This window comes from Equus caballus, chromosome 4 (assembly GCF_041296265.1).
Source record: "Equus caballus isolate H_3958 breed thoroughbred chromosome 4, TB-T2T, whole genome shotgun sequence".
Classification (NCBI taxonomy): Eukaryota; Metazoa; Chordata; class Mammalia; order Perissodactyla; family Equidae; genus Equus; species Equus caballus.
The window spans coordinates 97607562-97630604 of NC_091687.1; the positions used below are offsets into that span (position 1 = coordinate 97607562).

The 23043-nt window shown below is 39.5% G+C and overlaps 1 protein-coding gene across 1 annotated transcript in view; it reads right to left on the reverse strand.

The window, feature by feature from the left end:
- Positions 1 to 2052: 2052 nt before the first annotated feature.
- Positions 2053 to 23043, reverse strand: part of KDM7A (lysine demethylase 7A) — a 92013-nt gene continuing 71022 nt past the window's right edge. Inside the window, exons 13-20 of the mRNA XM_023639817.2 lie at positions 22456 to 22580; positions 22089 to 22243; positions 20769 to 20866; positions 20133 to 20281; positions 19785 to 19993; positions 18305 to 18390; positions 9252 to 9525; positions 2053 to 8592 (exon numbers count right to left, since the gene is read on the reverse strand). Coding sequence (XP_023495585.1) covers positions 8498 to 8592; positions 9252 to 9525; positions 18305 to 18390; positions 19785 to 19993; positions 20133 to 20281; positions 20769 to 20866; positions 22089 to 22243; positions 22456 to 22580 — 1191 coding nt within the window. The 3' untranslated portion in view covers positions 2053 to 8497. The remainder of the gene's footprint in view (positions 8593 to 9251; positions 9526 to 18304; positions 18391 to 19784; positions 19994 to 20132; positions 20282 to 20768; positions 20867 to 22088; positions 22244 to 22455; positions 22581 to 23043) is intronic.

Consider the following 23043-nt stretch of genomic DNA (forward strand, 5'->3'; position numbering starts at 1 on the left):
ATGGAGAGAGCCCAAGCAAGGAAGGGAAGAATGGGGAGCCCAGAAGTGAAAGATGAGGAGGTGGGTGGTAAGGAGTTTTGGGGGCTGGGAGAGGAGCCAGGCTCTGGAAGGCAGAGCCTCAGTGTCAGTGCACAGCATGCAGAAGAGGGCTCTTCCTTCTCCTTCCTTACCTGGACCAAGGCACTGACCAGAGCCGAGTGGCAGAAAATGACGGCAGGAGGGGCTTCAGTGGGGAGGGTAGAGGCAGCCAGAGAGGAGGCTGTGCTGGCTCGCGGAAGCCACTTCCAGGGCTGGGCTGGCACAGCCTCTACTCATATGCCAGCTCTGTGAACTCCGTCTGGGAGTTCATGTTAGGTTCACACATCGTTAACAGTATCGCATGTCCCTAGTTCACATCCTGGTCTTCACTAGAAAGTGGGATCCTAGACGATGAACAGCATTCTTTCCTGTGTGCCCAGTCCCTGGGAAAGTACAGACTCAAAGTTCAGTTGAGCACAGAAAACTTCTGTAAGAAAATATATTTTCAATCCAAAATGGGTGCTTACAAAAGAATTTTTAGAACAGAAAACATTCCTAAGGGTCATCTGTTCCTTTTTAATAATTGAAAGTATATAATAATTAAAAATAATTAGAGAAAGACAATTCAGAAGAAATAACACAGCCTTTAGAGTTAGGCTTTCCCTGAAAATCTCAGTTCTACTTACTGGCAGTGTGAACCTCATCTTGTTATTTACCGTCTCTGGCCTCAGTCTCAGCTATGGGATGGGGAGCATAGCACCTACCTTGTTGGGTTATTGTGAGGAAGAAATGAAAATATGCCTTGTACAGTAAGTACTCAAATGGGGTAAAATTAAAAAAATGAGGGCTTCTGTTCAAAACCTTGCCTGCAGCATAGCCCGATTCTTCCCACTCTAAAATGAGGGGTGGGGAACACCCCACATCCCACAGTGACGGATGTAGCTCAGTCTCACTACTTGGTGGAAACAAAACAATCAGGCCAAAAGTCTGAGGAGAGTCAGGTCCTGAAAATTAATGCATTATAACAGACGAGCTTGAAGAAGGGTCAGCATCCCTTTGGTTTACAGATAGTACATGGATTTTTACAAAAGAACAGACTCGTTCCGATTTAGATTCAGTCAGCTGGACGAAAGCAGTCCAGTAAGGAGGAGGAGGAGGTTAACTGTGCTTTGGGTAACACGCTGGGAAGAGCTGAGTGCATTTAGGTATAGGAAGAGCAGAAGCCTCTGGTCCTTCTGTCACCAGGGTTTCCATGAATCTGCCCTTGGGTTCCTCCAGAGTGGACTCTGCCCACTCCCTGCCCCCTTAGGGCCCTCTCCTGCCAAGAGGTGCTGCCCCCGTGCTCCTTCCTCCTTGGTCCACGGCTCCTCTCTCGCCTGCCCAAGGCAAGGCCTCGCCACACTCAGATCATACCAGACTTGGCTCTTGGGCCCCTCCAAGGCACCAAGTCCACAACAGAACTCGTCTTTCTCACCTAACTTGCACTTCCACTCTAGGTGGCCAGGTCATGGCAGCACCTTACTCTCCCTCACCTCTCACCTCTGCCAGAAGCTCCTGGAGGACTGGGGCTTTGTTCTGTTTACTTCCGTAGCTCCAGCACTAGAACAGCACTGGTACACTGCAGGTGCTCAATAAATATCTGTGGGCGCCCAGGTTGGGGACGAGTGCCCTTAAATGTCCATCAGTGAGCACCCGCAGCCGTGGCTGCAGCACAGCCTCATCTTGCCAATTGCCCTTTCGTGTTCTGTCCTCTCTTTCAGCAACTGCTTCTCCAGCAACACATCCAATAAAAGAATAAGACACACTACTTTCCACATTTAAGTCCTCAGAAAGAGCAAGGAGCGTAAGTTTGACACAATTTTTCACATTCTGAAATAATTCTCCCATGATTCCAATAAGCAGAAAAAGGGAACAGAAAGTCAGAATTGGACATAGAATTCAGATTTTTTTCTTTCAGACACATTTTATACAACTTTCAACATTTATACTTTCAAACAAAATGAGCAAAAGAAAAACACAGAGTTCCAAAAAAAATCAAAACAGAAGTAATACAATTTTAATTTTAATATTTTAAAATACAGAAATTGGAAAGTAAGAATACCAAATACAACTTTAAACAAGTCACTTGTCCTCCCCTATAATAACCAATGTAAGCTACTTAAAGACTTACAAATTTAAAACAGAAATGAAATAAATACTGTACACTTTCCCTGCCTGCAGGCAAAAGATGGGAAATACTGCTATGAATCGGAAAAAAATGCTCTTAAAGCTTCAGCATCCCACTTCCCAGCCACACCCCACTCCGTTGTCACACAGTGTGCTTCTGTATTCAAAGGACACACATGTGCACACACACTGACTGCCTATACAAACAGACAAGACACTACTCCGCAGACACGCCAAACAAGAAAGGGTAAACAGTTGCCTTGGACCATGGGCGTAAAAATCAGTTAAGGAAAGTCAGTCAGGCTAGCAAAACATTACTACAAAACTAGTAAATACCATAGCCAACAACTGTCCCCTTTTCAAATTTCACAGATTTAAAACTCCTAAAACCAATACTACCCCTCCCATCACCACCCTCTTCCCCCGCCCCACCAAATCAAACCTGCTGAAGCACTGGCAAAGTTAGACCTTTCACAGTAAAGGTGAACATTCATATTATATAATCTCTTAAAATGAACCTTTTCACCCTCTTTCCACAGCATGAAACTGTTATGGCTTAATTTATATTAAAAGTAGAAAAGTCTTTTCGGAAGGAAACACAGCCTGCAAAGATGCGTGTGCATTTCCTGGTCAGTGCTATTTCATACCTGGTAACAACCGCATGACTTGCTTTCGCAGTCAGAAGCTGTTTTTGGAAAAACTGAGGTTATAGCTTTTGATTCAGTCTAACCATAAATGTAAGGCCCTTAGTTTGGTTTAGGTTTCTTTTGCAAGATAAAATAACCTTGGGGTTCACTTAGAAAGTTACACCGTAGGTCCCTGACTATAATGCAGAAGTTATATGTATGCTTTGTAAAAATAAAAGGCTACTTATGAATCTTAAAGGGAAGAAATCATTCTAGGCGAGGAATCAACTCACATATTACACTTAATGCTGGTAAATTGGTACCAAACAAAAGCTACCAGAGAAATATAAGAGTATGTCTGGGTTATTTTATTCCTGCAAAATATTATATATTCCAGCACTTATGATCATTGTTTTGGTGAAAAATCTTGAGGGAAAACAGCTGACATTTTGAAAAGGAAACGGCCAAAATAAAACTGGGTGGAGGCAAGGCTTATCTTTGTGATTAAGTTCCATTTAGGACTGCTTTCTGAAATAAAGAAAAGTGAGTTCAGAATGTCACAGGTCTTGCATAGGTAAACTACTTGGAGGTCAAGGGCTACGTGGTAGCCAGGGTTTATTAGTGAAATAGTGCAGAGTGGATAAACTTGTTGGAAGAATCACTGAATAGTTTCAAAAAGGTTTTAACAAAAAAGTCTAATGTTGCATTTGTTAAGACAAAGCTTTAGGACATTAGAAAGGGCACTAAAGGTGAGAGGGAGACTCTAAGGGGTAGAATGCAGGTAAATGAGTATTATTTTCCCCTACCCATTAAAGAAAAAAAAAATACTACAAAACAGTAAAACCACAATCAATCACAATAAGCTAATTGCTTTGGAAACAGGCATTTGCTTCTTAATGACCATAATTTAAAAAATTTGTTTATGTAAGGGATATCAAATATTTGAGTTATGGCACAATGTTCACTGAAAAACAAATTAAAATAAGGGAAGGGCTTTTAGTAAGGCTACATATTAAATTACATTACGTCCAACAGCAATGTAGTGAGTATCTCCCTTCTTCCCCTTCTTTCCAGCTGGCTTCTAGGAAGCATATCAGCCACCACAGGAAGAGCAGAGGCTGCCGAATCACAGAACAGGGGCTGTGTTAGGAAGCGAGTACCAGAGGTCTAGGATCCACTGTGACCCAGGCCCAGTCACTGCCCTATCTGGGTTTCATTTGTCTCCCTTACTTACTGGTGACACTCTTTTCCTAAGCTAAAGATCTGAGGCTCAAGATTGCTTTAGATGAAGGTCTAAGGCATATGAAAATGACTGGTGATCTTCAGCTTCTCTTTTTGGAGGGAGCAATTAGCTTAACATTTAATGAGAAAAATGAATTTTTAAAAAAATTTCAGATTTACATTATGAAGCCCTCATCTCTTAATAGGAAATCATAAAATGCCTATACACTGCAATAGTTACTTCCGGCAGGAGTGTACTGGGCCATACACTCACTCATCGACTCCTTGGGGAGTAGTCTTATCACCACAGAAAGAATCTTTTCTTTTGAAGATGTCCAGTTGAGCCTCTGCTCTTCCATTACCAGTGGGTTCTCTCTCTACCCAACAAGCGTTGTTAGCCAACCTGAGCTGTCTTTGTTGACTTCCAGCTCTCTAACCACCTTATTTTTTCCCCCTAGTTCCATGGGTAGTTGGTAAATCATTTTAATTCCATGACTTATTTTCCTTTTATCTAGTGCCTGAAGAGTATGCAGAATCTGTGGAGCATTACTGTCCTAACTCCTCTTGAGAAAAACCGAAGTCCATCTTCCAATTACTTGAAATCGTCTTAATGGTTACTCGAGGATAAACATTCTACTCTTATCCATAAACTATCTCACTTCTTCTTCTTTCACTTCAACCACTGATTTTGATTTTAATTCAGCACCTTGTTAGAGATTCTTCAGATATTTTAGGTAGCATGCTCTGGGCATATATTTAATATGAAATAAATTTTATGAGTAACAGGAGTTTTCATTTAAAAATGCATATAAATGTGCATTCATTAATTACTAGTTGTAAATTAAATAACGATAAGGTCTCTGCAAGTATGAAGTGTCAATAGATTAAAGAATACTTTTCTTTACTGCATTTTTATCCACACTTACAAATGAGAAAACTAAGGCTCAGAGGTAATAAGTGACTTATTCAGGGTCACATAGCTGATATATAAATGGCAAAACTTGGACAAAAACCCAGGTCTTCTGCTCCCTTCCATGCTACACCATGCCTCTCTATTACCAACATGAAATTATTAGCTTTTGAAATATTTTTTAAAGTTTAAAAATTAAAAATGTTTTATACTTCCATTTCTATAGTTGTATAGTATATCTCAGTTGAAACTAATAAAGTTATGCCTTTTTTTTTTTTTCCAATGAATGGGTCCTCTTTTGCTTAAGTGTGCTTAGAAGTGAAAATAATACTGCTTATGTCCTGGAGAAGATACCTTCGAGGGCAGAGACCACAACTTCAACTTTATATTCCCCCACAATACTAAGTAGTGTTGGGCACATAGTAGATGTTTGAGAAATACCTGCTGATCTCATATGAATAGAGTTCATTAAAAAGGTAATAATTAGGATTATTAAAAAATAGAACAGTATTCTAGCTAAGTGTTTAAGTAGTGATAAAGATGGGCTTGTTTTCTCTCTGAGTTTATAAGATGATTTTGGTCAGAATTCTCAATTTTGTTTGCTTTAAAAATTAACTGCTTGTGAAGTTCAATGGATTTCTAGGATACTGAACTATTATAAATTGTCAGGTTTGTATTGTTTACATCATTAATCAATACTGGAGAGCATATTATGATGTGACATCATGAATTACAGTACAGTGGATACTAAGTGAACAGAAGTCACTTATTTGAATCAATACAGGAAAATTATCTACTACTACAATTAAAATTGCATATATTAAATCATAATTGTTTTATCTATTTCTATTTGCTTATAACTAGCTAAATGCCACTACTGCTGTTTTCCTAAGTTGCAGTGTCTGTAGGTAGTACTGTTTATAAATGAGACTGAGGGAAAGACGAAACGTTGTCTATTACAGTTGAGTCCAGATATGGGCTGCAGTCACCTCCAAGTTCAGGCATTTCCTTGAGATAAAGGGATGCATCACAGCAAGGACCTTTACAAGAGGTTTGACTAGGAAAGTCACTGGATGAGTGGCTGAATTTCTACCAACTCAGAAAAAGATACATGTATTCTGTTTTAGTGGTATATTACCTTACTGGAAGTTTTTTTTAACTTAGCCAAGTAATGAGCTAAAACTGCCAAAAACAAATCCACAGTACCTTCACTTAAAAATTCCACATACTGGCTACTTAAAATTAGTATTTACCGGCCTAAGTACACAGGGTGGACACTGGCCACAATTTTAATTCATAAGAATAAATTGTTTTATTCTAATTTTTATAGCTAAAGAAAAAAAGTAAGGTAATTAAAAATACTTAGAGCTGTGAAAAATGCAAAGAAAACAAAAGAACTCAGATGATGATGTAGCTGGAAAAAGAAATTATAACTTTTACTTCTTAAACCAAAACAAAAAACATGTGTACTGTAACACTAAAACAGTGTCTACAGAAAACTAAAACATCACAGTAATATATTGTGTGGGGAAGGTGGGAGAATTAGTCAAACCCAAATTTTTGACATCTTGAGATCCAACGATCAATCAAATAACTGACTGTACCCATCTCCTAACTAGTTTTGGCCTAGTGTAGAAGAGTTTAAGTAGGCCATTTATAGACGTTTAGTATTTCCATAATAATTCTTCTTCCTGACACCCAGATAAGACCCAGACTTTGGTCCAGTCACTTGGACCAAAAAGGCTAATTCATAAGCTATTTCATATTTATTCCATGAAATATTGGAATGAAGATAAAGTAAGAAATATTTCTCTCTGAAACTACACATTTGAATGCAACCATGAAAGACGATGGTATAGATTTTTTTCTTAGCTCTTCATGTGATACTTAATACAGAAGGGAAAGTCCCACTACTTTGTTGAGCAAAAAAAAAGAAAAATCTATAAAATGGGCACATTTCTTCTCCAGAAAAATAAATTTTATCCTATTTGCCTATATTTTCTTTGTAGGAATTTGTAAAATGCTCTATTGTCAGGATTGGGAATATCTCCATCCCACTCTCAGAAATCACTTATTTTTATGCCATGGGGGGGGAGGGGAATGGAAAATATAAGCTATTACGAGCAACTGAAAACTGGCATTTAGTAAAAACTGCATAAAGGAGATAAATGATTCCTTAAAGCTCAACCAGATATTTAACCTCCATACGTACTGGTTAAGTTGGGATAGATGGAAGAAACTGCAAGAAGCACCCATATTACACCAAATCCGTATATCTGAGATAATTCTTTAGAAGGCTAAGAAATAAAAAGCTAAACACACACACACACACACCCAAAAGATCTACTCCAACATGCTTGCTTCTATACAACTTAATATAGTATAGTCCTATTAGATTACGGCTTATTATGCAGATTTGAATATACTAAGTCAAATCATATTTCATATTTTCCAACAAGTTAGGTACACAGAATAAGAGCATCATAAAATATAACCTCTGTGGCAGGTGTTGGTCCTGCCCTCCAACACCAGCAGTATGAAGAAGGCCCTCTGTAGTTACAAATGTATTTGAAAAACTACAAACATGACAACTTAACCAAACTTATAATACTTTTCCCACAAGTAGGAAAAAGATATTAAAGCTGTTCTCTTTGGGACCCAGATATCAGCAAAAAATGAAAAAGCAAGAAGCCTATTGTTATATTTAGAAGAAAACTGCAATGTCAAATGAAATGAGAAATGTGGGATCTTTATGTAGTTCCTACATATTGGCTACGAAAGTGTTTCCCTGCAAAGAGAAGAGTCTTGTTGTGTCGTCACAAAATGCTGGGGAGTGCAGAGGGAGGGGGGGTATAAGGTAATCAACCAACCTGGGTAACAGTATGCACCTTGGATGTTAGCAAAAGCGAAGCTAATAGCTTATAAAAAACACATGAAATATATAAAATAAAATGATTTTCATATACATCTTAATTTAAAATAATTAATGCATCAAATCCCTGTTTAAGACTTTAACCTGAATATCAAATTTAAGAGTCCAGACTAGTTACTGTTACCGTGGCTCTTCCCCACATGTAACACACACACTATCAAAAATAATTTAAAAACCTTCACATTCTTAAATCTAAATTAGTGAGATATTTCTCCAGAAATCTTCCAAATAAATAGCTTAAAAAAGAAAGAATTTAAAAGCTGTTAACTTTAAAAAAAAATCTGTTAAATAAATTATTGATAATTCTTTACCCTACCACTGAAAATAAATCAAGACACTACCAACAACAAAATGAAATTCAAGCCCTGACAAGAGACCCTTTCCAGTTCAAGGTCTCTTTTTAAGGTTCTACCCTCCTTCTTCCTCTCCCCCCACCAGGTCCAAACGGTTATTGCTGAGTGGGTGTGGCACAGTGAAAATGCAGCATCGGTTCACGTTGTTCTTCAGGCAGTGTTCTCTACTGTACATGCAGACTGCTTCAGGCGGGGGCACAGCGGAAGCTCCAGGCTCCTGCACCCCCAAGACTGGTCTCCAAAGGGAAGAGTGGCCACAGCAGCAGCTCCATCACACAAAGAAACGTGCATGGCCATTTCTGTTCAACTTAAGGATCTTCCCAAGACGTTGCTTGGCTGTTGCCATTCCTTTTTTTGGACGTTTACCTATAAAACACCAACAACAGTGTAAATCATAATGAAAGTCATACTTGACAGATGGCACCTGGAAGACTTTAGGGAGAGCAACATGGCAGGGCAGCCTTTTAAGTGTTCTGAATGGGCAAAGTCACAATCTTGGAATTCCACTGTTTAAAACCCTTCCATCTGGTCACACGAGAGATCAAGGCCAACCTCCTTCACAAGACCTACAAGGCCTTTCCACAGTGTGATGCCCCCATCTCTTCAGCATGAGCTCTTACCATATCCTGTATCAAACTGTGCTTCTGCACCAAAACTGCCTGAAGTTTCATAAATACCCCATGGACTGTTTCTCCCCTTTGTGCCATAGGTCATACTATTTCCTTAGCCTTCAATGCTGTCTGTCCTGTCACTTCTCCCAACTCAGCATGGCTAACCCCTTACCATCCTTTTCAGGATCTACCTCCTCCTCCAGAAAGCCTGATCAGAAAGCCCTGATGCTCAGGGTTGACTGAGGAATCCTCCTTCTGTTCTCACAGTAACCTGTGCATACCGCAATGACCATGCTGTCCGTAATGCATCAGGCTGTAAGCAACTTGAGTGAGAGACTATGTCTATCTAAACTGCCACTACCACCCTCAGACCGAGTCAGAAATACACTTAACCTACAAAGAGGTAACAGTTACCTTTCGTTGCTTGGTTGCTGATAGGTGGCGGATTTGACGCAGGTCTCTTGGTGGGGTGAAGGGGCACTGAAAAGGAAGTTTCACCAACTGGCCTTTCTGGGCTTATACTGCCATTACTGATCTGGCATGCCCCTGAAATCAAGCTTGAATTCTGCGTATACTTTCCATTCTGAGGGCTTGAGCCACTGCTGTCCACAGAATTCCTACTTTGTACCTTCTGACTGATTTCTGATGAACCTTCCTTTTTGATGCATTTCTGGCCTCTACTTAGATCCTAAAGGAGGAAGAAGGAAATAAGGCTGAATTTTCAGAGTTCCTTTAAGATAAGTGAAGTATTTAACCTCTCTATGCATTAGCAAGTCAAGGGATAGAAGAAATAGACTACTAAACTTTGGTTTTCTTAACATGTAGTAGCCACAGAAGACCACCCCTTCATGATGGGCGTCTCATTCCAAAACATAACAGCTCAGAAGGATTCAAGTCTTGAAGTTGCATTATAACTTGAGTCAAGAAGAAAATGTTAAAAATATATACATATAAAAATAAATATATAGAGAGAATATGAATAACTTAAACAAAGCCTCCTGAACTCAGTCAGCACGTGCTCCCACGTGCTGTGGAAGGAACACATGGATGAGATGCGGACCTACCACTTCCTCAGCATGTCACAGTTCCCATATCTCTTTCATGGTGCAACGTACCATCTTTTTTAGAACCTAACTTCTGTAAGGTTCATCTCCACTGTATTTAAGTTGTTTGTTAAAAAAATCCCTAGATCTTTAGCCCCAAGTCTGGTTTTCCTCTAACAATTCTTCCTTCAGTCTCTTAGGATTACTGAGTGAACTGTCAGGAACAAAACAAATGAAGTGCTACTGATTGGTGGGTCTTGAAATCAACAGAGACAGTCATGACCACAATTAAAAGAGAAAGGAAAACACAAACTTGAAAAGAGCATACTGCAGATGTGATGTTTCATTAAACTAGTTTTATGAGGGGGGTGCGTGATGTAAAATAAATTTCTGATTCTGGAATGGTCAAGTAAGTTTTTTTTTTTTTAATTTTTTTTAAAGATTGCCACCTAGGCTAACAACTGTTGCCAATCTTCTTTTTCTTTTTTTTAAGGATTGGCACCTGGGCTAACAACTGTTGCCAATCTTTTTTTTTTTTTTCTGCTTTATCTCCCCAACCCCCCCCATACACAGTTGTATATCTTAGTTGCACGTCCTTCTAGTTGTGGGATGTGGGACGCCACCTCAACACGGCCTGACGAGTGGTGCCATGTCTACGCCCAGGATCCGAACCCTGGGCCGCCGCAGCGGAGCACGCGAACTTAACCACTCGGCCACAGAGCCGGCCCCTCAAATAAGTTTTAAAAACAACATTAAGAGTGAAGATCCAAGATGGCAGCGTGAGTAGTCTTCTTTGTCTCTCCCCCTTCGAATCTACAACTAATTGGACATTCATTGGACTTCGCTTAACAAAGGATATCCATATAGCATCTCAGGACGCCTGAGAGACCCACGCTGCTATACATCGGAAGGCGGATGGACTTCCCTCCGGGAGGAGGTGGAGATAGGGGAAAACTCTCCGACCCTGACCCCCGAACAGCCTAGTACCTGCAAGCGGCTTTCTTCCAGCGGACACCCCCAGAACATCGCCACAGACCAAGGGCAGGAGGAAGCGCACGCCAGAGGAGCGACGGTGGAAACAGGTGACCAGAGCCCTACCTAAGCCCCCCGCAATTACACCTAAGCCCAGAGGGAAGCTCCAGAGTTACCCACCAGAGGCGGTGGGGAAAATCCCTACCTGCCATTAGTGGAGAGGCCCTGCCTAGCATCCACAATGCCGGGAGGCTCCCGGAGAGAATCCCAAACGGCACGGCAGCCCACCAGCTGCCGCCGCCAGCTCCACTGACCGGGCTTTCGCCCGGGAGGGGCTCAGGACTACCGGAGATCTCCTGGGAGAGGACTGGGGCTGGGTGGAGCTCCAGCGGCTGGCTCCACGGCCCGGGGGGGAAACTCTGGAGTTCCGTCCGGGCAGCAGCCAAAGTCTCTACCTGCCATTAGTGGAGAGGCCCCGCCCAGCATCCACAACACTGGGAGGGTCCCGAAGAGGAGAATCCCAGGCAGGGCAGCAGCCGGCCAGCTGCCACTGAACTCAAGGTCTCCGGCTATCCCCCAGACAGGGCAAGGGGCTTCCCGAGATCCTGGGGGAGAGGACTGGGGCTGGGTGGAGTTCCAGCAGCCCGGCTCCGTAGCCCAAGGGGAAACTCTACAGTCTCACAGCAGCCTCAGTGATAGCCTCTGCACAGCACTAGGAGAGAGCACCCACCCGGCAACCACAAGGCTGGAAGACCCTGGGACAAAAGTAGCATAGCTAGGTGAGCTAACCACAGACTGCAGAAGCTGCTCATAGCTCTGCTGTGACCCATAGTGGACAAGTGAGATTTTGTGGGCGCTGACAGTGACAGAGCTGCAAATATAAGTGATCCTGCCCCTGGCCGCTGGGAAAGTCCATAACACCGCTGCAGACCCTAAGGAGGGAGCACGTCTAGGTGGTCTGCAACAGTAGGGACCAGCAGCCTGAAGCCCCCTTGTGACAGCCCCCACAGCTGAAGAGGGAACCCACAGGATCACTGTGACTGTGAGGAGGGGCCCAGGCCCAGTTAGCAACAGCTGATAGGGTTCCTGGTTGGTGCAGTATAAACAGCTGTCCCCTCACCACACCAGTAGAAACAAGTGGAAGCAGTAACTAAACTCTATCTCTATGCGGAGGCACAAATCTACACCATCAAGCAATATGAAAAAATATATTAAATCTCCAGAACAGAAGGAAAACGACAAACACACAGAAAACAATACCAAAGACAATGAAATATATAACCTAAATGATGATGACTTCAAAACAACCATCATTTAAAAACTCAATGAATTAAAAGAGAATTCAGATAGACAACTCAATGAGTTCAGGAGCTATGTCACAAAAGAGTTCGATACTATAAAGAAGAACCAAACAGAAATACTGGAAATGAAGAACACAATAGTGGAGATTAAGAAAAATCTGGACGCACTGAACAGTAGGGCCGATAATATGGAGGAAAGAATTAGCAATTTGGAGGATAGGAATATAGAAATGCTGCAAGCAGAGGAGGAGAGAGAACTAAGACTAAAAAGAAATGAAGAAACTCTCCGAGAATTATCTGACGCAATTAGAAGATGCAACCTAAGGATTATAGGTATACCAGAGGGAGAAGAGAGGGAGAAGGGGGCAGAAAGCCTATTCAAAGAAATAATAGCTGAGAACTTCCCAAACCTGGGGAGAGAGATGGAACTTCATGTGACAGAAGCCAACAGATCTCCAAACTTTATCAATGCAAGTAGACCAACCCCAAGGCATATAGTAGTGAAGCTAGCAAAAGTCAACGACAAGGAGAGAATACTAAGGACAGCCAGGCAGAAGAAATTAACCTACAAAGGAACCCCCATCAGGCTATCAGCAGATTTCTCAGCAGAAACTTTACAGGCTAGAAGAGAGTGGAATGATATATTCAAAAATCTGAAAGACAAAAACCTGCATCCGAGAATTCTCTACCCAGCGAAAACATCCTTCAAATACGATGGAGAAATAAAAACTTTCCCAGATAAACAAAAATTAAGGGAGTTCATTGCCACAAAACCTCCTCTTCAAGAAATGCTCAGGAAAACCCTCATTCCTGAAAAATCAAAAAAAGGAAAGGGGCTTCAAAACCAAGAGCAAAGGAGATAAGTAGAAGGACAACAACAGAGAGTAGCAGCTCTCCATCAGAACAGACTAAACCATGGGACGAGAAACAAAGGAAATTGAAGAGAACTGGAAAACAAGACATAAAATGGCAGCAGGAGGCCCCCACATTTCAGTAATCACTCTAAATGTAAATGCATTGAACTCTCCAATCAAAAGACACAGAGTGGCAGGACGGATCAAAGAACAAGACCCAACAATATGCTGCCTCCAGGAAACACACCTCAGCCCCAAAGACAAACACAGACTCAGAGTGAAGGGATGGAAGACAATACTCCAAGCTAATAATGAACAAAAGAAAGCAGGTGTCGCTATACTAATATCAGACAAAGTAGACTTCAAAGCAAAACAGATAAAGAAAGACAAAGAGGGACAGTATATAATGATAAAAGGGACTCTCCACCAAGAAGACATAACACTTATAAATATATACACACCCAACACAGGAGCACCAAAATTTATAAAGCAACTCTTAACAGAACTAAAAGAAGACATCAACAACAATACAATAATAGTAGGGGACCTCAACACCCCATTAACACCAATGGATAGAACATCCAGACAGAAAATCAACAAGAAAATTATAGAATTAAATGAAAAATTAGACCAGATGGACTTAATAGATATATATAGAACACTTCATCCAAAAACAGCAGGCTACACATTCTTCTCAAGTGCACATGGATCATTCTCAAGAATAGACCATATTTTGGGAAACAAAGCAAGCATCAATAAATACAAGAGAGTTGAAATAATATCAAGCATCTTTTCCGATCATAATGCTATGAAACTAGAAATCAACTACAAGAATAAAGCAGAGAAAGGTGCAAAAATGTGGAGACTAAACAACACGCTACTGAACAAACAATGGATTATTGAAGAAACTAAAGAAGAAATCAAATATTATCTGGAGACAAATGAAAATGAGAACACGTCATACCAAATCATTTGGGATGCAGCAAAAGCAGTCCTAAGAGGGAAATTCATTGCAATACAGGTTCACCTCACTAAACAAGAAAAAGCTCACATAAGCAACCTCAAACGACACCTAACAGAATTAGAAAAAGAACAACAAACAAAGCCCAGAGTCAGTAGAAGGAGGGAAATAATAAAAATAAGAGCAGAAATAAACGATATTGAAACTAAAAAGACAGTAGAACGGATCAATGAAACAAAGAATTGGTTCTTCAAAAAAATTAACAAAATCGACAAACCCTTAGCCAGACTCACCAAGAAAAGAAGAGAGAAATCTCAAATAAATAAAATGAGGAATGAGAGAGGAGAAATCACAACAGATACCAAAGAAATACAGGGGATCATAAGAGAATACTATGAAAAACTATATGCCAACAAATTGAACAACCTAGAAGAAATGGACAAATTCCTGGACTCTTACAACCTCCCCAAACTGAAGTAGGAAGAAATGGAGAATCTGAATAGGCCAATCACAAGTAAAGAAATAGAAACAGTAATCAAAAACCTCCCTAAAAATAAGAGTCCAGGACCAGACGGCTTCTCTGGAGAACTCTACCAAACATTCAAAGAAGATTTAATACCTATCCTTCTCAAACTATTCCAGAAAATTGAGGAAGATGGAGTACTCCCTAACACATTCTATGAAGCCAACATCACTCTGATCCCCAAACCTGACAAGGACAACACAAAGAAGGAGAACTACAGGCCAATATCACTGATGAACATAGATGCAAAAATCCTCAACAAAATTCTGGCAAACCAAATACAGCAATACATCAAAAAGATTATACACCATGATCAAGTGGGATTTATACCAGGGACACAGGGATGGTTCAACATCCGCAAGTCAATCAACGTGATATACTACATTAACAAAATGAGAAACAAAAACCACATGATCATCTCAATATCCTCAATAACATCTCAAACAAGATCCAACAACCATTTATGATAAAAACCCTCAATAAAATGGGTATAGAAGGAAAGTACCTCAACATAATAAAGGCCATATATGACAAACCCACAGCCAATATCATACTCAATGGACAAAAACTGAAAGCCATCCCTCTGAGGACAGGAACAAGACAAGGGTGCCCACTTTCACCACTCCTATTCAACATAGTACTGGAGGTGTTGGCCAGAGCAATTCGGCAGGAAAAAGAAATAAAAGGAATCTAAATAGGCAATGAAGAAGTAAAACTCTCGCTGTTTGCAGACGAAATGATCTTATATATAGAAAACCTCAAAGAATCCATAGGAAAACTATTAGAAACAATCAACAGCTACAGCAAAGTTGCAGGGTATAAAATCAACATACATAAATCAGTAGCATTTCTACACACTAACAATGAATCAACAGAAAAAGAACTCAAGAACTCAATCGCATTCACAATCGTGACAAAAAGAATAAAATACCTTGGGGTAAATTTAACCAAGGAAGTGAAAGATTTATACAATGAAAACTGCAAGACTTTCTTGAAAGAAATTGACGCTGACATAAAGAAATGGAAAGACATTTCATGCACATGGATTGGAAGAATAAACATAGTTAAAATGTCCATACTACCTAAAGCAATCTACAGATTCAATGCTATCTCAATCAGAATCCCAAGGACATTCTTTACAGAAATTGAACAAAGAATCCTAAAATTCATATGGGGCAGCAAAAGACCACGAATTGCTAAAGCAATCCTGAGTAAGAAAAACAACGCTGGAGGCATCACAATCCCTGATTTCAAAACATACTACAAAGCTACAGTGATCAAAAGAGCATGGTACTGGTACAAAAACAGGTGCACAGATCAATGGAACAGAATTGAAAGCCCAGAGATAAAACCACACATCTATGGACAGCTAATCTTTGACAAAGGCGCTGAGGGCGTACAATGGAGAAAAGAAAGTCTCTTCCACAAATGGTGCTGGGAAAACTGGACAGCCACATGTAAAAGAATGAAAATTGACCATTCTTTTTCACCATTCACAAAAATAAACTCAAAATGGATCAAAGACCTAAAGATTAGGCCTGAAACAATAAGTCTTCTAGAAGAAAATATAGGCAGTACACTCTTTGACATCAGTTTCAAAAGAATCTTTTCGGACACTATAACTCCTCAGATGAGGGAAACAATAGAAAGAATAAACAAATGGGACTTCATCAAACTAAAGAGTTTCTTCAAGGCAAGGGAAAACAGGATTGAAACAAAAAAACAGCCCACTAATTGGGAAAAAATATTTACAAGCTACTTATCCGACAAAGGATTAATCTCCATAATATACAAAGAATTCACACAGCTTAACAACAAAAAAACAAACAACCCGATCAAAAAATGGGCAGAGGACATGAACAGACATTTCTCCAAAGAAGATATAAGTATGGCCAATAGACACATGAAAAGATGTTCACCATCACTAATGATCAGGGAAATGCAAATCAAAACTAAGAACTAAGATACCACCTTACACCCGTTAGATTGGCAAAAATATCCAAAACCAAGAGTGACAAATGTTGGAGAGGTTGTGGAGAAAAAGGAACCCTCATACACTGTTGGTGGGAATGCAAACTAGTGCAGCCACTATGGAAAACAGTATGGAGATTTCTCAAAAAGTTAAAAATAGAAATACCCTATGACCCAGCCATCCCACTACTGGGTATCTATCCTAAGAACCTGAAATCAGCAATCCCAAGAGTCCCATGCACCCCTATGTTCATCGCAGCATTATTTACAATAGCCAAGACCTAACTGCCCAGAAACTGATGACTGGATAAAGAAGATATGGTATATATACACAATGGAATACTACTCAGCCATAAAAAAGGACCAAATTGTTCCATTCGCATCAACATGGATGGACCTTGAGGGTATTATGTTAAGCGAAATAAGCCAGACAGAGAAAGACGAACTCTATATGACTCCACTTACAGGTGGAAGTTAACATATAGACAAGGAGAACCGATCGGTGGTTACCAGGGAAAAGGAGGGGTGGGGGGAGGGCACAAAGGGTGAAGTGATGTACCCACAACATTACTAACAATAATGTACAACTGAAATCTCACAAGGTTGTAATCTATCATAATCTTAATAAAAAAAAAACAACATTAAACACAGACTTGCTTTAAATTAGTCTTTAAATTATGATTTGACATGCCTCTCTACAATACCTCTCTAGCAGGTAAAATAAATTAGATTTTCTCTAAGGAGATCTTGCTAGTCATTTATCCTCTACTACTTTATTTTCAAAGACAATTATAAAAGCAACAGCTAGATTTAAATAATAGCTTACTTTTAATACTGAATCCTATAATGCTAGTTAGTTATAAACTTTATGACCAATGAGGCACTATAAAATCATACACTGAATAATTGAATTATTAATAGTTAAGGGATTTCTTACTTGACTTTTGACTCTGGAGCATATCCTTCTATTAAAAGAACTTGTACTCACAAAACTTTGCCTTAAAAAAATAACTTGGCTCTTTTTCTTGTAAAAGTAATTGATAAGTATTTAGAAAATATAGATATGCCAAATGAAGAAAATTAAAACCACCCATAAGTCCACTACTAAAAGTATGCTTTAGGTTGGGGACATTTGGGGACTTCATTCTGTCCCACGAGAATTTTGATTCTTTGGCTGTCATTTTCCAAGGTTTGCAGCAAAAGGTCGTATTGCTTTCCTTGTTTGGTGCTACTGGCAAAGTTTTGGTTTTTTAAAAAGCTACTTTGGATTCACTTTGTTTGGATTAAGCATTAATACGCTAGGATCCTAGGACACCAAGTGTCTTCTCTTGGAGCAGGGGTTCTTAAGATGGAGTCAATGGATGGTCTGGGGTGGGGGCGAGGCACCATAAGAAAATGTAAGCAAACATCAGTGTTTATGGATGAACATTTTTCTGGAAAGAGAGTCCGTAACTGTCATCAAATTCTCAAAGAAATTTAGTGTCTAAAAATGTTCAAGAAACAATGTCAGAGATTAAAAAGAGATGGTCATAGTACTTCTTCTTTTTCTTTTCTGTTTCATCCTAGCCAGAAATAACCTAAAAGTGGTGGCAGCCAGGAGTTTTTAACTACTTCCTTGAATAAGCTTTTCTTTTCAAGATCACATTCCATCCATGAGCTTCGCACTAGTCATTATACCAGAATCCCTAAAAATGGATAGTTGTTCAAATGTGCACTTAACTGTAATTTTTTAGCTTTCCAGATCTAATGGTTGAACACTGGTTGCAGTTTAAAAAAAGAAAGCAAAAACAGAATTAATAACAATTCTAAATCTCCTTTTAGTGTTTAAAACCTTGAATATACCTGAAGATTAAATCTGGAAGTTGTATCGAATTGTTTAACCCAGGAAGAACTCCTCAAGTCTTGATCTTCAGTCTTGACATGGTATCCTAAAGAGAAGTTTTAGTTAAATTACCTCTGCACAAAGTTGATTATAAAGAACAGAGTTAGCCTAATGCTTAAAATTGAAAGCAAATTTATGTTGACATTTTATTAAAAAATTAATACATTAACTCTTTAGGTATTTACTCATACACTTTCAGCACACTCCTTTCCCTCTGCCAGTCACCAGCTCACAACCTAACATGTTAATTCTTTCAATTCTCTCAAAGACCGTCTTTATGGGACAGGTTTTATGTCAGATGCCGGAAGATCTAGAGTCAAATTCTATGGCCATCTGTTGTAGATGTAAAACCAAATGTAATACACTGTCTCTAAAAATGGCATATTTTCCCATATAGAATAAAGACATACATTTGCCTGAATTTTGTAGTAGTATTTCCATAGAAGCTTTCTTTTCAAGGGACCCAAGAGATTACAGGGAGATAGAATGGTGTAGTGAAAAGTCAGACAAACCAGATGTGAATCTGAGTTCTTCCATTACCAATGCATCTTCAGGCAAGTTATTTAACCTGTCTAAACCTCAGTTTCCTCTTAAACAATATGCAAAGATTTTGAGATTAGATGATCCTGGGTTCAAATTCCAATACCACTGAATAACAGCTTTGTAAGTATGGGCAAGTTAAATTAACTTCACTAAACCTTTTCTAGTTTACATGTAAAAGTTGTATTATGTATATCAAAATGTTGTTTCAAGAGTTAAGTGAAATAATGTCAAGCTTGTGGTACGTAGCGGACACAATTAAGACAGGAATGAACACAACTTCTATAATAGGCACTCAGCTTTAATGTAGTACCATCTTCTCCCCAATCCTCCTCAGGCTTTCAGGGAAACAAAATTTTTCCCTAAAGGCGCAGAAAAGAAAACACTAGGTGGCATCACTGATATCGCCACGGAGTCTTCTCTCTTTGCTAATACTTTGTTTCCAAGTAGGAGAGAGAATATCTTCAGTCAGAAAGAGTTCAAAACTTGTTTCCTCTCCCATAAAAGGAAAAAGGGTTGATTTTGATTGCTCCAGTTTAGCAGAGCATTTAAGACACCAAAACATTCCTTCCACCCTGATCAACTTATGAAAGGGAAGTAACACTGTCTCGCAACAGCAATAGTAGAATTATGCCAGTGAACACAACTCTTAACCTGTTAACTTACGTTTTTAGTTCTTATACTTGCATTTTACATACTTGTATTTTACATTTGTTAACATCATTGTTTTACATTTGTTAACATTATGTATTTCTTGGCCAATATGCTTAACACCATTTCCAACTACAGATGTGCAATGAACAGTTCTTATCATAATCTCTAACCTCAACGAGGATTATAGAGCTATTAAGTGGGGGGTCATATGTTACTTTTTAGAGACTGATAATTTATGTTTCTTACCACATTCCACTGGTTTATCGTAACGATACAACTGCCTAACTGCATGGTTACTACTGTGGCAGCTGCTGGGATCCTGGAGGGAGTTTCCTTCACCACTGCAGTCTGTGCTTTGTATCTGCCTCTGTAAACATGGGGAGTAGTGCAACCCTGCCATGGACAGCATGCCCTGAATAGCTTCTTCCTCTGTGCTCGTCGAGGTAGGACACTCCCTAAAGAGCAGATCATCACAGAAAAAGAAGGAGTCTATTTATTCTAAGGAAATCTTTGGTAAAATTTAAAACTAAAAAAATGTTTTCATGTCGTTTATATCACAACATTACATAAGACTACTACCACCAGCAAGCCTACCTTTTAACTGGAATTTCACTTCTAGATGGCTTCTGGCTCTTTTGAAGGAAGCTCCTCATCACATTAGATTCCTCCATAAAGTTTGACGTTATTTCTTGTTTCTTTTCATCACCTGAACTTTCAGACTCTTCAGTGGTAAAATTATTTTTCTGAGATAATAAACAATTAAACAGAAACGAACCTACAATAAGAAATCTGAGCAAGTCTGTACAAACTAATCAAAACCACTTTATCTATCTAGGGAAAGTTAGAATCTTATCACAGAATTATTTCTGTATTTCATATGAAAAACTGAAAATCTCTAGTAACTACAGTAACATAATTTCTCAGTAAAGAACACAGTACAGGTTTTCTTTAAGGCAAAATAAATAACCTATGAGAAATATGAGAAACATAAGAACAATATCTCCCTCCACCCTTTACAAAAGCAGACCAAAGCTACATTTATCAAATGTAAGTAGTCACACAACGATATGCGTACGGGCGTGTAATTACCACTATAAGGAAGACACTGGGCCACAAAGGGCATAGGATAGACTTTGGGAAGAGCTGTCATTCACTTTCCTTCTACGAGAAGGAAAGCAGGTGTTCATCTTTCCATCAAACAGTGCACAAGGTACAGGGTTTGGGGCATACCAGTGCAGCGCAATCAGGTCCCGAGTCTTCTGAATCAGAAATATCAGAATATTCTGATGATCGATTCCTGAGTTCTGATTTTACACTTGTAAAAAACCCTGAGAAGGGAAAGGATGAGAGAAAAACAGAAAGTCTTTTATGACCACGGTGACATCTAAAGCCTGTCCAGCTTTGTGATAGGTCTCATTGTGCCTGCTCCATCCTTTTTCACTGCTTTCGTCATCATTTCTTTCTTCCCCCAGGACTTCCTCCCTAATTGATCAAGATTCTTAAAACATTTACGGTATTTACTGAACATGATCATATATCCCTTATTTGGGTGGGTTGACCATGTTACATTTCTTTCCAGAAAAAAATCTCCAACAGTAAAATTAGTTACAAGATGCTTTTTACTTTCCCTGTTGCATAATTTCTCTTAACAGAAAACAAAAAGATGACTCTCCTAAACCTAGAAAGCATTCACGTAGGTAGTGAATTCCACAAGCTTGTAAACCAGGCTTTACCACTGCCTCCCTCTTCCACGCGGCACTACCACGTGGCAACCGTTTGATGAATCCTATTGACTAGCTGCCTTTACCCCAGCATGTGAGCAAACGCAGAATCACTGACTACAGCAATACTAAACTTACCTGGAAATTGAGCTATTCAACATGGACTAAATGATGCTAATTATCCGGAATATTTACTTGTCAAGTACCAAAATATTTAACTACTTTTTAAAATAGAAAAGTAGATGGAGGCCCTGAAAAATGTTGAGAAATTAAGACTATTGAAAAAAACATCTCGAGGAGGAGGTGTTACGATTTGTGACACTGATAATAACTGATTAATAACCAAGTAGAGGCCTTCTTGTCAATAGGCAATAAAGCAAAACAGCACATGGATTACTAATAGCTTCAGATCAGCCAATTATATACGTCTCCTACTTCTGAAAACCACATACATGTTAGCTAAAATTATTGATGAAATTGTTTTAAACTTGCAACTGTTTTATTATTTGGACTAGAGGCCCATAAAATGCATGAGCTTTCATGTGACTCTTGCAAAAACTGTCACTAGACGAGGGTGTCACTGACCAGCACACATCCTCGTCATCAGCAGCACCTTCCCTGGACACTACACTTCACTTGGCATTCACAGTCAGCAGTTCCCTGATGAATAAACTACTCAGAAATACTTCAGATTTCTCAAAAGAGTATTTAGAGACAAAAATTTTCGATCCTGCTACAAATTTAAGAACTTTAAAATTACCAAGTTACTTTACATATTATCACATTAGTAATGAACAGACCTTTAAAATGACCATTAAAACAAACATACTCTTAAGTGGTTTTTGAGATTCTTCATTCTCCATCCCCTCTATTCGTGAAATCTCTTCTATTTTCATTTTTGCCTTTTTTGTCCTTCTCTTATCCTCTTCGTTTTCACTATCCGCTGTATAAAGACTTTGATCTGCGAAGGGCTGTCTCTCATCTCTGTATACAGAGAAAAATAACCAAGTCAGAAAACACTGCAACTATGTAGCCAAATGGTATACCCTCCCCCTTAATTTACAGAGAGAGTGGAGAAGAGAGACACTTTCCCCATATTTCAATTAAGTGTGCAAATTGTATGGCCTAGGGATTAAATGAACAGAGGAAATCGACTGAAAACAAATCTGTTTGACACTTTGATCTACTTTACATACTTAATTATCCTTCCATTTGTCAGCAGTAATCGTAGGTCATTATCTTTCGCCCTCCATTCAGGTACTGTGGAAGATGGCTGGAGATGTTTGTTGAATTTTCCATTGAGTTTAGAGCTCAAGATATCCTTAAAGTACAAAAACAGAACTTACTTAACCTCCGCCCTCAAATATACCTGCCTGACTAAAGGAAAACAGTATACCACCACCTCCCCCCACGGCCCTGCATCCCCAGCTGTGCTGGGCACCTGCCCAGGCTAGTGCCATGCAGTGGTGTGGCATCAAAGCTAAATGGTTCCTAAAACCAAAGCATGAATATGGCTCATCTTTCTGTAGGGCCGTTAACCATAAAACACATTCTATAAAGCAGAATGTAAAATCTGCATAAAGCAAATTCAAAGACAGTTCACTCTTGCAGAAAGCTGACGAGCTGGGGAAGCACTGCAATCATGTACTTTAATTCTCTTTTCTCTGCTTCTTCCTGCTGAAGGGCTAGCAACTGGGTCCTCCCCAGTCACCCCATCCTTGACCTAACCCCTAGTCTGCCCACCAGACACAGTCAGCAACCTATAGGTCACCACACTGTTATCA